Source organism: Balaenoptera borealis, assembly GCF_965194805.1.
Source record: "Balaenoptera borealis genome assembly, chromosome: 2".
Taxonomy (NCBI): domain Eukaryota; kingdom Metazoa; phylum Chordata; class Mammalia; order Artiodactyla; family Balaenopteridae; genus Balaenoptera; species Balaenoptera borealis.
In genome coordinates, this window is record NC_138867.1 from 175,859,157 (window position 1) to 175,875,962 (window position 16,806).

The window sequence follows — 16,806 nt, forward strand, 5'->3', positions numbered from 1 at the left end:
AAAATTAAAAAAAAAAAAAGAAGACTAAGAGGACGTTAATTAATGAAAGAACACATGTAAGTTGTTTGGGCTCCTAAATGTACAATCACCGTAGGATTTTCTAAGGAGTGTTACAAAATATTGTTATGAAAAACAGGGTGTCGTTTCTGACTGGGTGAGGTGTTGGCCTGGAGATGCCGCCAAAAGCCTTGAACCCTGCTCTTCATTCAATTCTGAGGGCCCAGAGTGGCTTTTCCAACCCCCCAGGAATAGCATCAGGTGAAAAATGATTGACTCAATAACAGCTAAAAAGGGTCTAAATTTCCCAAGCACTTATTATGTGTCAGCTGCTCTTTCAGGCCCTTTGCATATATTACATCATTTAATTCGAGCAATGACCAAATTAGACCCCACTATCTCCATTTTACAGATTGTGAAAACTGAGGCCCAGAGACATGAAGTCCCTGCCGAAGGCCACACAGCAAGCACATGGAAGAGCTGTATAATTCTGGGGGAAAATTCTTGTAGAGTTTCCCTGAGACGTACAAGGGCTTGATAGTTTGCAGCTTCTGGCTCCAGATGACCTGGGTTCAAGGCCACTTATTAGATGTATTACCTTGGGCAAGTCAGCTCCAACTCTCAGTTTCCCCATCTGTGAAACGGGGCCATGACGAGGGGGCTGTCAAGAAGCTTAAATGAGTGGCTCAGGAGAGTACCAGGTATCCAGCAGGTGCCACTTTGCCTCATCTTATCATTTCTACTATGGTCATCGCTTCCACTTACTTCCTCCTCCGGTGCCTGCGCTCCTTGTCCTCCCTGCGTGCGTCCCCGTCGTAGGCGGGCGGAGGGCCAAGCCGGTGCCGCCTCCTCCGCTCGGCGCCGTCTGGGCCCTCGCCTTCGCCGCCCCGGGCCGGCCGGCTGCCCTCGCGGTGCCGGGACCTCCGATCGGCCTTGTCCTCTGGGCCCTCGTCGCCCGGCCTGCGGTGCGCCCGGTGCCTGCGGGGCTCCCCGTCGGCCCCCGTGCGCGGGGACCCGCTGCGGCTTTCCCGGCTGCACCCCTGCCGGTGGGCGTGCCTCCGGTGCGGGTCGCAGACTTTGCCCCGCTCCGCCTCGCCCTCCCAGAACCCCGGCTGCTCCAGGCCGCCCTCCCGGGCGTGGTGGTCCGACTCGCGGCCGTAAGGCCCCTCCCGGCTCAGCTCGGCCTCCTGGCTGCCCGCCCAGGGCCTCCGGGTGTCCGGGCCCACGGAGCCGCAAGGGTCCCGGGCCCGGTCGTGGTAGCGGGCCTGTTTTCTCAGGAAGTCCTCGGCTCGCTGCTGCCCGAGGCGCTGGTCCACCGTGGGCTCGGCCGCCCGGCTCTTATTGGTGTTGTTGTTGCGGTTCTCCTGGGGATCGACCACCAGCGGCCGGTCCAGGTGGGTCTTCATGTCGGGCCGCAGGTGCCGGGCGTAGGAGGCCTTCCAGCGCTCGTCCGGGTCCATCTCGTTGTACAGCGCCTCCCGGCTGGCCAGCAGGTTCTGCTTCCGCATCTCGCTTGTCCGCTGCTCCCACACGGACTTGGCGGGCTTCTGGTTCTTCTGTTGTTCCTTCCTGCAACGGAAGGGCGCAGGGGTTAGGGCACTGTGGCCTGCATGGACCTCTCGGGCGAACAGGCGTCTCAGCCCAGGTGGGCATCTCCACCCTGGTGGGTGTCTTGCCCCAGGTGGGCATTTCCGCCCAGGTGGGTACCTTGGCCCAGATGGGCATCTTGACCAAAGTGGGCATCTCTGTCAAGGTGGGTATCACGGCCTGGCTGGGTATCCCTGCCTAACTAGGTGTTTCAACCTGTGTGGAAAACTCAACCTGGCCGGATGTCTCGTCCTTACAGGCGTCTTGGCCCAGATGGGCGTCTTGTTCCAGTAAGGTATCCTGGCCTGGCTGGGCATTTCGGTCTAATGGGGGTCTCAGCCCAGGTGTATGTCCCCACTGACCTCTCTATTCCTCTTCAAATTTTAGCACATGGCCTCTGGGGGCTGTCCTGATGTTCAGAATATTTTAACCTCTGAGACAGCCAATCATAATGGACACTGACCTGGGGCAGGTTCTGGAAGCGCTGACATGAGCGCTTGGGAGTCTTGGGACAGTACCTATCTATCCACTGGTGCAAAACACCAGTGGGGTCATGGCTGGGAGTGCTGGCTGGGCTGAAGCCCTGCCTGGAGCACACAGATTTTTCCAGGAGTTCTATGTGTATTGATAGTTTTATACAGACCATCAACTTCTATAGGCTTGCCTGCCTGAGCATGTACTTTCCTGGGCTCCCCTTCCACAGCCATCTCCTTGCACTTTGAGAAAGAAAGCCCCCTCCCCATTGTCCCATTATGCACCGCCCCACAGTACGCAAAATCCCAGGACTACCCAACAAAGGTGCAATTCAGAATATCTGTGTTAACGAATCTTTCATCAAGACACCTTAATTAACTCTTTACCACCTTAACACCTCTGGTCCACCAGCAAATTCTGTCCACTCTGCCTTCATGATCTGTCTAGAATTCAGCTACATCCATGACCTGTTCAGTCACCACCCTGATCCAGCCCCCACTATCTCTTTTGCAGGGAACAATGCAGTCTTCTCCAACCTGGTCTCCTGGCTCCTGCCCTTGCTTCCCTGATAGCAGTCAAAGGGTACCTGTGAGCACCTGAGTCCCTCCCTATCCCTCCTCAGCTCAAGAACCCTCCATGTCTCCCACCTGGCTCAGAGCAAAATTCTAAGTCCTCCCTACAGCCCACAAGGCCCTGCCTGATCTACTCATCACCTCTCTGCCCTCACCTCCCCCCACTCGCCCCCCTCACTCACTCTACTTCAGTCACACTGGCCTCCTTCGTGTTCCCTAAACACACCAGGCACGTTCCTGCCTTAGGGCCTTCGTACACGCTGTTCCCATTGCCTGCGATGCTCTTCACTCAGACCCCCACAGAGCTCCTCCCTCACCTTCTTCAGGCTTTGTCACCTTCTCAGTGAGACCTTCCCTGACAACTTTACTTAAAATCATAACTCTCACCACCCCTAGCCCTCCCTATAAACCTCAACCTCTTGTTAACGCTGTATTCCCAGCAGCTAGAACAGTGCCTGGCACATAGTACCTGCTTATTAATTATTTCTTGAGTGGAAGTGGGTGGGAGGGCAGAAGCACCTCTTCCTAAAGCTCAACCCAGTCAGGGACTGCTCCCTGCCCCCCAAATCCTTGACTGGGAGGGTGCAGAGGGTGAGGAGCCCGGAGAGCATACCAGAGTTGGGGGCACTTACACAGCTATGGACATGTTGGCTGCAGACAGAGGGCTCACTTCTGCCACCTCCTTGGCTTTCTGGAGGGCGAGTTTCTGGTTGGCTGCCTCTTCTTCTTCTTGTTCATCCTAAAAGTCACATGTGATCCCTGTTCACAAAACATGAACTGGGCCTTGGGGCCTCACCTCTGACCCTATTGTTAACCAGGGGCAGCATTTCAGATATTTACAAACAGGTGTGGCCTGGGTGTCAGCCAAACAGAGCCGAGGCCCAGTGATTGGAAAGGACGCCCGTCAGTTGAGTATACTGCTATCCCCTTTATGTACAGGCTCAATAGCTAGCTCATTATTAACCCTATTTTAACACACAGTCAGAAGAAAAGGAGAAAGACTCCCTTCCCTTCCCACAATGGAAATTTTTCTGTACCCTGTCTCAATGAGCTGGAAATTAATGCAAAGATTTTCCTCTCACTCTACTTCCTGGGCCATTTAAGCTCTCTGAACCAAGACTTTTAAAGAACACTGACAAGCCCCCACGTGCAGAAAAATCTGGCATCCCACAGCCCATCCCATGCACTGCCAACAGCCTCCAGAAGGGGAATCAGGAGAGGAACTTATATTCTCAGCCAGTTAGGTTCAGAGAGGAGGAGGATGGGGGAAGATGTTTTAAAAATACACACAGAAAAAGACGTTTTGGGGCTTTAAATCCTTCTTCAGCCTTCATGCAGGGCCTCATTCGTAAAACAGAAAAGCCAACAAAGAAAAAGCAAAGAAAAAGCAACAAGAAAGAAATGGCCAGAGATGAACCCGCCGATAAAAAAGGTCATGCGGTGGCAGGGCACCTCTCCCACTGTGCTGAGCTGTCTGGGGCAAGAAGCAACCTTACCACCTCAGAAATGGTCAGATCAGGACACTCTCTGTCAGTGACAACACAGGGGTGGGACCCCGCTGGCCACCCTGCTCTCCCAAAGCCTCCCCTCCTCCTGGCATCACACCCAGCATTTCTCAGAGCTGAGTCCCTGGACCACCTGCCTAAGAAACACTGCAAATGCAGATTCCCAGGTCTCCTGAAGAACCTGGGCTGGGCCCTGGAATCTGCATTTTCAATAAGCTCCCAGTTGAGTCTGAAACACGCTCAAGTTTAACCAACGTTGCATGTGGTTAGAAGCACAAGTTCTGGACCCATCTGGATTCAAATCTCAGCTCCTTCACTTTCTGCTTACCTTGGACGAGTCTCTTAACTTCTCTGTGCCTCACAATCTTCATCTAAAATTTCAACTCTCCTCGACTTTCCCCACTTCATTTTTCTCTTTAGCACTTATCACCATCTGACAAGTTTCTTTCTCATCTATCTCTCCCCCTAGAATATCAACGAGGGCAGGGATTTGTCTGTTTTGTTCCCTGCCATGTCCCTGGCTCCTAGACCCCGTTCACAGTAGATGCTCAATAAAGGCTTTTCCTTTTTAATTTCAATTTTAATTGATTAATTTATTTTTGGCCGCGCTGTGGCTTGTGGGATCTTAGTTCCGTGACCAGGGACCGAACCCAGGGCCCTGGCAGCGGAAGTGCCGAGTCCTAACCACTGGACCACCAGGGAATTCCCAAATGCTTTTCAATGAATGACAAAATCTGTAAAATAGGGATCAGAGAATTTGCCTCCTAGGTTTTCTGTGAGGGTTAACTGAGATGAAAACCTATTACTACTATATATAAAACATAAACAATAAGGTCCTACTGTATAGCACAGGGAACTATAGTCAATATCTTGTAATAAATTATAATGGAAAAAATACGAAAAAGAATTATATATATGTATAACTGAATCACTTTGCTGTACACCAGAAACGAATACAACATTATAAATCAACTATACTTCAATAAAAAAATTTAAAAAAACCCCAACCACATAAGGCGTTTAGTGGGGTCCCTGCCACATATTAAATGCCTGAGAAATGCTTGTGGCATAAATGAAGGAAAGAATGAGGGTCTGGAAGACACGTCACAGGAGATGAGCTTTCTCCTTCCCCTTCTCCCACCCTCCTGAGGTATCTCCTCCCCCATGATGGCCCTTGAGGATGAGGTCTTGGAACCTGGATGAGATCATGGCTGGAACAGCCCCTGAAGCACTGACGCCAGCCAGCTCCATGGTGGCCAGGACTGTGGCTGTGTGCTTGGGGTGGTGGAGACTTCCGTTTCCCCCAGTCAGAGCTGGGCCCAGGAAAGACTCTCTCCCTCCTGCCAAGGCTGGCAGATGGAGGGTTGGCAAAGTCTGCTCAGTTCAGTTCAGTTCCCTGAACATGGCCTGAACACCTCGAGGCACTGGGGATGGGGCTGTGAAGCTGAGGCAGGTCCCAGGCCTGGACCTCCTAGGCTGAATGATTCTGCACACGTTCTTTTAATGTGATGAGGCTGCTGGCGAAAGGCTTAGGTCAGACGACCGCTAGCTCCTAAGATGCCTTTGTTCCTGACACCCTCCCCTCAAATTGCAAAAAGGTGCCCAGCTTCCTTCGTGCAGCGCACAACCTGTACAACCGTTCCCAGCTGCTCTGCTTGTGGGCTATCCCAGGGGTGTGAGCTGTGTTACTGAAAGCAATATTGCCTCCTCTATGACTAGCTGAGGTGGACCTGAGTCCCAGGGAGTCCAAGGCTGCCCTACGGGGCATCTGGCACCAGGTTTTGTCCAGATAATCCAATATCACTGACCATGAATGAAAACTGGACTTCTCCTCACATGGATGGTTCTCACCACCCATCCCCCCAATTCCCTTCTGATCTCATTTCCTGTACTCTTCTCTCTTTTCTGTTCTTTGAGGGGGTCACACCTCTGCTCTTTCAGTTCCTAGATATGTGGTGAGGTCACAACCTCTCCGGGCCCCAGTTTTCCCATCTGTGAAATGAGCATAACAGTAACTCCCTACCTCTTATGCTTTCTGGTGTCTGGCATACAAGAGGGGCAATCACATTTTCCTTGGTTGTTGTTATTTTTATTTTTATCATTACCTGCTCAGCTGGGACTCAAATGAAAGCTGGCAGGGTGTGTGGGTAGACAACTTAGGTTCTGGAACTTGCCAAGTCTGGGTTCGAATCCTAGCCTTCCCTTTACCAGCTCTGTAAAATGTGAGCTCTAGGTCCAGGTGACTGCTCATGCCAAGTGACTTACAAAGGCTCCTTTTATTGAGCACTTCCTGTGTGTCAAGAACGGTGCTGAGCGCCTGACATGTATAGCATGATGCTCTAAATAGTAGCGGGTATTATCATCCCATCTGGGGCCAGTGATTTTGCTGTTCTGAGCCTCAGTTCCCCCTTCTGCAAAAGGGAGAAAACAGCAATGCCTGGAACCATGAGCACATATAATTCTTTACTGCTACCACTCAGTGATGAAATCCAGCCAGCTCCCAAGCTCACAGGGACACACACACTGGGCCTCAGGACCTTGTCTGGGTTATTCTCCATCTGTCCCCTCCTTTTGGGTTTAGGGTGGTGACAGTGCCTGCTATCCTAGAGGCTGCCGCATTCCTTGGAAGTCCCTTGACACTGCCCACTCCTTGTAAATGGGCACTCTGGTGGAGTTTGCCATCTGTTTCCTGTAGAAACCCTGCTGCCTTAGCCCCCCTCCTTTGCTGTAGAATCCACTTGATTATGGACAGTCTATTTTGGGGGTGGGGGAGGAGGCACTTTCTCCCCTGGTACAGTGCATCCAGGGCAAAAGCTCTGACCCTAGCCCCTACCCCCACCTGGCACGGTCCTGATCTGCCATGAGCAGGTGGTAACTTTGCCACAGCAACATTCTCCCACCAACTCCACCTTGGTGAGCTCCTGGGCGTTGGCCAAATTATCCACTGCGATGGCCAAGAACACGTTCAGGAGGGTGTCTGCAAACGTGGGAGTCAGGGAAAGCATCGCCACTTGGACCTTGATATCTGGGACTCCTGAATCCCCCACCTTGTGCCCCCCAATCTGCTCTCCCTGAGGCCCGGGCACGTCCCCGTTTCCCCACACAGAGGATACAGTTCCCAAAGAGCGTCAGCACGATGAAGTAGATGGAGAACACCATGCCGCCCTGCACACCCCCCTGAGACTTGATGCCGTCGTACATGACCTCATTCCAGTCTTCGCCCGTCAGGATCTGAAAGGGGAGGGAGAAACACACAGCCAACCCCCTCTCAACCTTGGGCCCCTCGGAGATGCAGCTGTGGAGCCGGAACCTGCCGTGTGGGCCTCTCCTCGGCCCTTGTCTCTGGGTGGGGAAGGTCTCATCTGTTTGCAAGAGGAAAGGGCTGTCCCTGCATTGAGGGGCTCTCAGCCTGTTCTAGGAAAAAGTGACCCTGCAGGAGTCACAATGTTTCTGTAACTCCATCTTCCCTGATGTGATAAGGGGGTTTTGCTATAGGCTGAGTTGTACTCCCTAAATTCATACGTTGAAGTTCTAAACCCTTGTGTGATGGTATTTGGAGACGGGAGGGAATTAGGATTAGATGAAGACATGACAGTGGGGCCCTCAAGAGGGGATTAGTGCCTTTATAAGAAAAGACACCAGAGAACTTGGTCTCTCTCTCTCTCTCCCTGCCACGTGAGAGTGAAGTGAGAAGGCTGCCGTCTGCAAGCCAGGAAGAGAGTCCTCACCAGGAACCAACCCTGCATGCACCCTGATTGTGGACCTCCACAGCCTCCAGAACTGTGAGAAATAAATTTCTCTTGCCGTATATTCACTGGTACTTCTGGACTGCTGTGTCTGGGGGTGGTGATGGTGGTGGTACTGGTGACCAGAGGAAGCCTCAGGTAAAGGGACACAGGTGCTGGCAAATAGAAGGTGTGCAGATGCGTATGGGAAGGGCTAAAGGGATATGTATGTAGCATCCACAAAGTTGTTAAAAAATATCCAACTTCCCTCCTTTGTTTTATTTCCATGAGGATAAAGTAAATGTGAAAGAACTCCCAAAACATTAATCTGTTAATGCAGGGTTTTTTAGCCTTGGTACTACTGACATTTGGGACTTCCTCCCGTCCTGTGCAATGTAGGGTGTTGACCGGTATCCTTGGCCTCTACCCATTAGATGCCAGTAACATCCCCCCACACCCTCAGTTGTGACAACCCAAAATGTTTTCAGATACTTCTAGGTGACCTTGGGGGACAGACTCCTTCTTGGGCAAGAACTCTTGTGCTGAAGATATATGGATGGCGATTACTAATATTAATAATCATTTATGTGAGGGCTCAGAACTTCATGGATGGTTTCCCTTTCCAAGCCCCTGTCTAGGGGTCTCATTTAGAAATTACCTCTCCCCCAGGAGAAGAGAGGAGTGAAGTCACATTTTCCATAAACTCTCTGTCCCCTAAAGAGACAGACCCCACATGGAAAGGCTCTGGAAGTCCCAGCTAGGCCAGTTCCAAACCTCAGGGCATGTGCCTACCTGGGTACAGAAGTTGGTTTGGGGAGACCACCCAGGGTCAATCTGTTTGCCTTGGAATATGGGATTGGGGTGTCTTCCAATCTGGGGGAGGATGGTGTATTATCCATGTCTATTATTTTCTATATTCTGATGCTTTGACACATGTGGGAGGCCTTGTTGACCCTGGAGGGAGTCAAGACTAGCTAATTCTTAGAGATAGTAACCAACTTGCCTGTGAATGTGCTTTTCAAATGCAAACCAACCAATCCAGAGCCCACACTCCCAACCATCTCCACTATTGGGCTCTTACAATCAGGGCCAACCTTCTCCTGCCAGAATCAGCCCAGGGTCAGGTACCAGACAACTCAGGACAGCTCCAGAGCCTGCTGAAATTATTTAAACTAGCCAATCCTAAGCCTGCTTAACGTGCCTTGCCCATTTCTTCCTGTGGAAACCACAATAAACGCTCCTGCCCACGTTCCCCGCTCCCTCTGCCTCCTGACGAACTCTGGTGCTTCCCTGTACGGCCCTGCATTCATGGGGCTGGGTGAAGGTTGTACCTGAAATACCGTCATTATTGCTGCTGGAAAGGTGTCGAAGTTGGTAGGAGGAGTCCCTTCATCGAAATTAAACCTGCAGAGAGGACACAGACATTTCACGTGGGTCCCACCTCAGGTGTTCTGAGGGCTTGGCTCAGTATCTTGTTTCCAGGGCAGTATCTCCGTCCCCTAAAAGGACACCCTGCGTGGTACCCGGGGCCCCACCCATCTGGGTGAGTGCACTGGGCACCCAGGCCACGAGGAGGGCAGACTGTGTGATGCAGGTGGGCCTGGGTCTCTGGAGGCACTGAGCGAGGTGCCTGGGGGTGGGAGGCCCCGGGCTGGACCCCAGGGAAGCAGAAGTCAGAGGATCTGCCGAGCACTTACTGGCCACCAAAGAGCTGCATTCCCAGAAGGGCAAAGACGACGATGAAGAGGAAAAGGAGGAACAACAGGCTGATGATGGATTTCATGGAGTTGAGAAGAGACACGACCAGGTTCCTGAGAGATGCCCAGTACCTGCCAACAGAGGCCAGGGGTGGGGGGTGGGGGTCAGGCTGGGCCAGGGTGGCAGCAGCTAAGCCCACCTTCCCAACATGGTGGAGGTGGCCCCACCCTGGCCCCCGTCCCCATTCCCATCGGGATACCAGGCAACCCCAAAGACTTACTTTGTGACTTTGAAAATACGCAATAACCTGAGGGCTCGTAACACACTGATTCCAAAGGATGTGCCGGGTTTTATGACGGCCCAGATGACCTCAAAGATGCTCCCGATGATGACCTAGAACAGAGGACCCGGTCTTATGTCCAGGCTCCTTGCAAACGTGCCCTGGGTCTGAACCTTGCAGGAACCCAATCCACGTCCCACCCTCAAATAGAATCAGGGTGAGGGTCTCAGACGCCTCTCATCCCTTCTCTTTTTTAACTTATTAAGAGCTGATGAGCACAAAGAATTCATGAAACACATGATTACAAAGCGAATGCCCACGAAACCACCACCTATGTCGAGAAATAAGACACGTCAGCAGCCTGAAAGCCTCCAGGGACCCCTAGACATAGCCATCACCTTGAATTTTATGCTAACCATTTCCTTTAACCATTTGCATTTAAAAAATTGAGGTGGAATTCACATAACATAAAATTAACCAGAATGGTTAACTTAAAATACTGCACAATTCAGTGGCCTTTAGTACATTCACCATGTTGTATAACCATCACCCCCCTCTAGTTCCGAAACATTTCCATCACCCCCCCAAAGAAGACCCCGGACCCATTAGCAGCCACTCTCCATCCCCTTCTTCCCGGCCGCTGGCAATCACTAATCTACTTTCTGTCACTGGAGATTTGCCTGTTCTGGATATTTCATATAAATGGAAATATGTAATATGTGACCTTTTATTTTATGTCTGGCTTCTTTCGCTTATCATAATGTTTTCGAGGTCTTTGCCTTTTTAAAGCATTCAAGGATCCTCCGTAATCCATATAGCTTAGTTTTACCCGTCTGAACGTTCATCAGCAGAATCATGCTGTATAGACTGGTTTTGTCAGTGTCTTGCTTCCTTTTGTGCAGTATTATGTGGATGATGGGTGTGGCTGTTTTTGGTTGCCTCTCGTTGGTGCAGAGAATGCCATTATGTGGCTAGGCCACAACTTTATCCACTCTATTGCAGAGGGATATTTGGGTCGTTTGGTCTGGGACTAGCACGGCTGCTCAGGACATTCTTGTATGTGTCTCCTGGGCATCTGTGTGAGCTTCTCTAGGGTGAATCCCTAGCAGTGGAATCGCCAGGTCAATCCTACTTTCCAGAAAGAGTCCACAAACTTCCCCTCTCACCATAGCAGTGGTTGAGGAGGGTTCTAGGGGCTCTGTATCCTTGCTGAAGTTGGGATTGTCCTTTCGTTCCTTTTGCATTCAGCAGAGTCTCTCATATCCAGGGGTGATCCTACTTCTGTCTTTTGGATGTCCCCAGGTGTCAGCCATTCTAAGCTAGAGCTGGAGAACTGAAATCCTTAGAAACCAGACCACTTACCCCACAATCAAAACAGTTGAAGGAAGAGTGGAAGTAAGGCCGCGTCCCAAGCCCGTACATTTTTATAAACATTTCGGACATAAAGAGTCCTAAGAAAATGAATTCTGCATAGTCTAGAAGGGAGAGGGGGGGGGGAAAACAGAGGAGGTTAGATCTGTGGGGGGAGGTTCCAGGTGGCTCTGACATTCCTATTAATTGCAACCCTGGCTGATGGGTTCCTGGGTGCTTACTATATTTTTTTTAAAAAAAGTTAATTAATTAATTAAAAAAAATTTAAATTGAAGTACAGTTGCTTTATAATGTTTCAGGTATACAGCAAAGTGATTTAGTTTTATATATATTCTTTTTCAGATTCTTTTCCCTTATGGGTTATTACAAGATATTGAAAATAGTTCCCTATGTTATGCAGTAGGTCCTTGTTGTTTATTTTATACATCTTACTATGTTTTTAAAACGAACAAATGAATGAATTAACTAACTGACTAACAGCTAACTGGCTAATTGGATAACTAACAAAATAAAGTGGTTCCATAATGCCAGCATGTCATAATCTAAGAATTATGACTAAACCACTTTTATATGTCTGAGTTCCAAAGGAATAATAGAAATAGAAATCATGACAGTGTTCTATTTGTAATCCTTGTGTTGGGGACTTAGTTGGAGCACCACAGGCAACTAATCTAAGGCATGGCTTTTCTCCGAACTTCACATCCCTTGGAAATCCTGTCTTGCTGATGTCTGAAAGTCGTGATGCAAGATAAAGCCTTTTGTTTTTTGGTGAGAAAGCATAATGGTGCAAATACCTTGGGGAGAGGTAACTCATGGTTATTTGTTTGCTCCAGCAAAGAAACGTTTAATAGCAGTCCCTTTTCTGAGATGGCTTTCTTGGTGGGGTAGGAAGTTGAGGGGTCAGGAAGGGCATGAGTAGTCACCTACTGGAGGGGAAGGAGAGGTAAGGAGGAATTCTGAGGGGAAGAAAGCATACAGAAAGGGGAAGACAGAGGACCCAAACCTCCAAGAATTCCATTTTGGTCACATAGCTAACTCTGTTTGAAGGTCAAGGGTATTTGTTATATCATTCTTTTTTTTAATGGTGTAAGATTTTTTTCTAGTTCTTTGTGATTTTACTTTCTTTTTCTTTTTTTTTTGGCTGTACCGCGCAGCTTGTGGGATCTTAGTTCCCCAATCAGGGGCTGAACCCGGGCCCTCGACAGTGAAAGCACAGAATCCTAACCACTGGACCACCAGGGAATTCCCTGTTATATCATTCTTTTAAGAGGTGGTTTGAACTGACTGTTAAGGTCTTTCCCACTCATTCCTGATTGAAACTTTCCCTTAGTTTTAGGGCTCCAGGGAGCTCCTAGTGTCTGAGGGAAACTCTAGGGTCTCCAGGGCCCCTGGGACCAAAATGTCAGCAAGGGAAATCTGTCCATAACATCTGGTGTATTCCAAGAACCACCAGAAGAAACTCTGGGAGAACTTAAGAGTTTCCAAGATGCTTGTTCCCCAGTTACCATGGAAATATGATAGCTGGTGATGCACAAGACCTGAGAGAATTACTTATCTGTAGCACTAGTGGGTCTGGAAGAACTTTCAGGGTCATCAAATCCAATTTCCACCAAGTACAGAAGAGGAATTTGAGACCCAGAGAAACGACTACACTTCACTGATTCCAAGACACATATTTTTGTTCACATTTTGACATCTCCGAAACTGGGGTGTATCTTAAAATTGGTATGTCCTAGTTTAGATGGCAGCATTGTTTTATTTCTTAGTGGCACATAAAATAAAAATAAAAGAGTGCCTTATAATTGAAGATGTGTTTGATTGATGGACAATGGTAAGAGCTTGTCCAAGGTCACACGGAGAGTTAGGGGCAGGGCAGGCATCAAGACCCCAGGTTACCTGGTAATCAGGGCAGGGATGTACCATCAGATACAGCTTGGACTCTGGGTTCAAATCCTGGCTACATCACTAACTAGCTGTGTGACTCTGGGCAAGTTGCTTAACCTCTCTGTGTTGCAGTATTCTCAACTGGAAATTGATAATTAAAGGACGTTTACAGACACAGAGGCCCCAGGCAGGAAGTCCCAACCCCCTGTTCCTGAACCAGGACAGATAGAGCAAGGTGATTAGTGGGGAGAATATGGGAGATTAAAAATAGGCTATGAGAGGAGGTTAAGACAAAAAGTAAATAGTCCTCATTTATAAGTGACTCCAGGGGGACTAAATGCAATTACTAAGGTTGGAACTAGGTCAGGGCTCTCGGAAGGAGAACTGGCCCCTGGGGAGTGTCCTGGGGGGGGGCGGTCAGCCAACGTGACTGGGAACAATGAGGGTTACAAGGAGACAATGACCTGGACCAGGCTCCCAGGCCTCTCTAGGCTGAAGACTCAACTTCTCCAACGGTTGTCTGGGTTAATTCTGAACCAGGTCAGAAGTGCAGAGAATCTACAGACCTAAGTCAGACAAGCCAGTAGATGTAGGAGGAGGGCAGCCAGCAGGAAAAAAGGTTTTGGGGAGCCCTTACTCGGGGCCCATAAGCCAGAGCCAAGGTATCCACTTGCCTTCCCCACTGTCCAGCCATTACTCTTGTTGATTCCTCAGAGCTCTTTACTTTTTAAATCCTGCTCAGAGGTCTCTCCACCTTTCACTGCTTCTTTTCCCCCAACCTGGTCATCAGTTTTGATACTATCTCATATTAATTCCTGAAATCTGGGAATAGGCCCAGAAGGGCAAAGCCTTGGAAATCCTGGTACCTACTGAGGGAGCAAGATGTTTTCACACTTGTTAGAGGGTATCTTCTAGGAATGAATCCCAGACATAAGGAAGTCAAAAAGGACAGGAGATGAAAGGGGAAAGAAGCAGAAGGTTTGAAAGAAAAAGGAAGAAGCAGAGAGTCAGAAATGAGCATAGAAAATGGGTACAACATGCGGGTCACTTTTTTATCTCTAATGTGCCCCCATCTCTCAACCATAAATTTTTTGATTCCCAGAGATGCACCTAGAAATCACATGTATGTTTCTGTCTCTATCTGGCTGTCTTGCAGTCTCTGACTCTCTCTGTCTCTCTTCCAATGCACCCCTATGTGCCTTTCTTAGAAAGTGATCATGGAAGTCTCTGGTGGCCTAAATTACAGCTTCCAGCTCAGGCCCAAAGAAATTGGGTTCTGTCACTGTGGCAGCAGCAACATCAGCCCCCAAGTTGAGTTGTAGACATGGCCAAATGAAAGGGCAAAGTCAGTGAGGACCAAAGAAGGAACACATACCATCAGAGGAAGAGAACTGGAAAAAGGGTGTGAGGAAGGGATCAGGGAGCCGTGGGGGCGGGGCCAGGAGGTACTCACAGAGGAAGTCGGAGAGCCACTCGGGCTGGTTGTAATGAACGATAGCGACACACAGCGTGTTGAGGGCTACCAGACTGAGCACAGTCCAGTAGAAGGCCTGAGTTTTGACCATGCGGCGGATGTAGAAACGCATCCTCCTCTCCTTTTTGTGAAAAAAAGTTGAGTTCTCCAGCTTGGCACTTTTAATGCTGGCTCGGGCGAAGGGAGACCCTGCCAGGGAAAGGATGGAGAATGTCAAGGTGTACCTGCAGAGGAAATTAACCGATGCATGGCCCAGGCATGGATTGTGGCCAGGGAATTCATTAGCCTCCCAAGCAAGGAAGCCCCTGGGAACCATCATGACCTTAGCTTTCCAGAGATGGAGCTTATGAGAAGGTGATGTCCCTGAAAATAATAGTATTGGAAATAACCAATGAGCGCTCAGGATGTCAACGGGGAGGCTGATGGCTCTTCATTGCTGGAGCCAACTTTCTGTATCTTCCTCTCCTGGCCATGTCTGATGACTCTGGGGGGTCATGCTACAGGGTGGGATAATGCAGGAGCCTCTGCTCAGGACTCCCAGTGTAGAGGCAGGCAGCAGAACTGCATGGACCATACTTGGAAAGCCTCCAGGAGGAGGTGTGGATAGGATCCTAGTTTTCCATGGACATTTCACTTTAGAAATAATCACCAAAGAATGAGCCAGCTGTGCCCTCTGCCTATGTATATTTTTGCTCCTAAGCATTTACAAGGTACCTACTGTGCCAGGCTCTGTCCCAGGTGTTCCAGATACACGTTAACAGAGTCCTGCACTCCTGGGACTGATACTCCAGCGGGGGAGACAGAGAGCAAACATAATATAATAAATAGTAAGTTAATAGTGTGATGGGGGACTTCCCTGGTGGTCCAGTGGCTAAGGCTCCACACTCCCAATGCAGGGGACCCGGCTTTGATCCCTGATCAGGGAACCAGATCCCACATGCTGCAACTAAGAGTTCACATGCCACAACTAAAGATCCTGCGTGCCGCAACTAAGCCCTGGCACAGCCAAATAAATAAATAAATAAGTAAATATTAAAAAAAAATAGTGTGATGGAAAGTGAAAAGTGCTTTGGAAAAAAGAGAAAGTAGAGCAAAATAAGGGGACTGGGACCCCCCAGGAGGGACCACTGGGCAGGCTGCAGTATTAAATCAAGTGGTTAAGGTGAAGGGGTTGGCCTGAGTTACCTTAGTATCTTAGGTACCTTATGCAGAGGAAATAGCAAGTGCAAAGGCCCTGAGGCAGGAATGTGCCTGCCTGCCATATTTGTGGGAACAGCATAAAGAAAACAGTGTGGCTGGAGTGGAGTGGTTCAGGTGGGAAAAGGGAAGAGGTGAGGGCAGGGAAGAGACTGGGCAGGTTGTGAAGGGCCTTGGGGGCTGTGGGGAGAACTTGGGCTTTTGTTTTGAGTGAGGTGGGAGCCATGGAGGGTTTGAGCAGAGGAGGGACGTGACCTGACTGGGGTTCACAGGTGTCCCCTGGCTGCTGTGGGGGGAACAGACAGTGGAAGGCAAGGGCAGGAGCAGGGAGGAGGTGACTGCTCTTGTCCAGGCAAATGATAATGGGGCCACCACTCCATAGTGGCTGAGAAGGAAGAAGAGTGGGCAGATTTGGGATGCATTGTTTAAGGTAGATTTCGACGTTTGCTGATGGACCGAGTGTGGGTGGAAGAGAGAGGGAGAAGTCAAGGGTTTTGGCCTGAGCCCCGGGAGGGATGGGGGGGGAGGTTCAGAGCTCAGTTTTGGATAGATTGATTTTACCTTCTAAAATACCTCCTCTTGAAAATCTTCCATTGCATTCATTTGTTTATTGTTCTTCATTGGTTCATTCATTCTTTCATTTATTCATTAGTGTGCTCATTTGTTCATAGTGTGCATTCATTCATTTGTTCACTCATTGGTATGTCATTCATTCATTCATTCATTCTTTCATCATTTGTTCATTCATTAGTGCATTCATTAATTCACCAATTTGTTTCTTCATTCATTTATTCACACATTCATTCATCCATCCACCCATCCATTCATTCATTTGTTCATTCATACGTTCATCCATCAAGCACTTCATCAACGTCATCACACCAGCCAGGCACGGGACACGGAAAACATCTCTCAGGATGCCACTTCCTATTAGCAAAATTCTAAACAGAGGTTGTGAGTTGGCACCCCAGGGGCCATACTGGTTCATCCTGGGTTTGTGAAAGTTAAAATGATTGGTCTACATTTAAAAACTAGGAGATTT

At 49.3% G+C, this 16,806-nt stretch overlaps 1 protein-coding gene across 8 annotated transcripts in view; it reads right to left on the minus strand.

The window, feature by feature from the left end:
- CACNA1A (calcium voltage-gated channel subunit alpha1 A) overlaps window positions 1-16,806 on the minus strand; it is a 338,162-nt gene that overhangs the window by 82,133 nt on the left and 239,223 nt on the right. For 7 of the 8 annotated variants that reach the window (XM_082381539.1, XM_082381542.1, XM_082381540.1 and 4 more), the window contains 9 exons: window positions 14,547-14,756; window positions 11,201-11,313; window positions 9,839-9,951; window positions 9,558-9,689; window positions 9,192-9,264; window positions 7,249-7,366; window positions 7,045-7,112; window positions 3,263-3,369; window positions 763-1,566 (listed from right to left, as the gene is read on the minus strand). In XM_082381539.1, the coding sequence (XP_082237665.1) occupies window positions 763-1,566; window positions 3,263-3,369; window positions 7,045-7,112; window positions 7,249-7,366; window positions 9,192-9,264; window positions 9,558-9,689; window positions 9,839-9,951; window positions 11,201-11,313; window positions 14,547-14,756 (1,738 nt within the window). The remainder of the gene's footprint in view (window positions 1-762; window positions 1,567-3,262; window positions 3,370-7,044; window positions 7,113-7,248; window positions 7,367-9,191; window positions 9,265-9,557; window positions 9,690-9,838; window positions 9,952-11,200; window positions 11,314-14,546; window positions 14,757-16,806) is intronic. The other variant, XM_082381544.1, reaches the window with a different exon arrangement.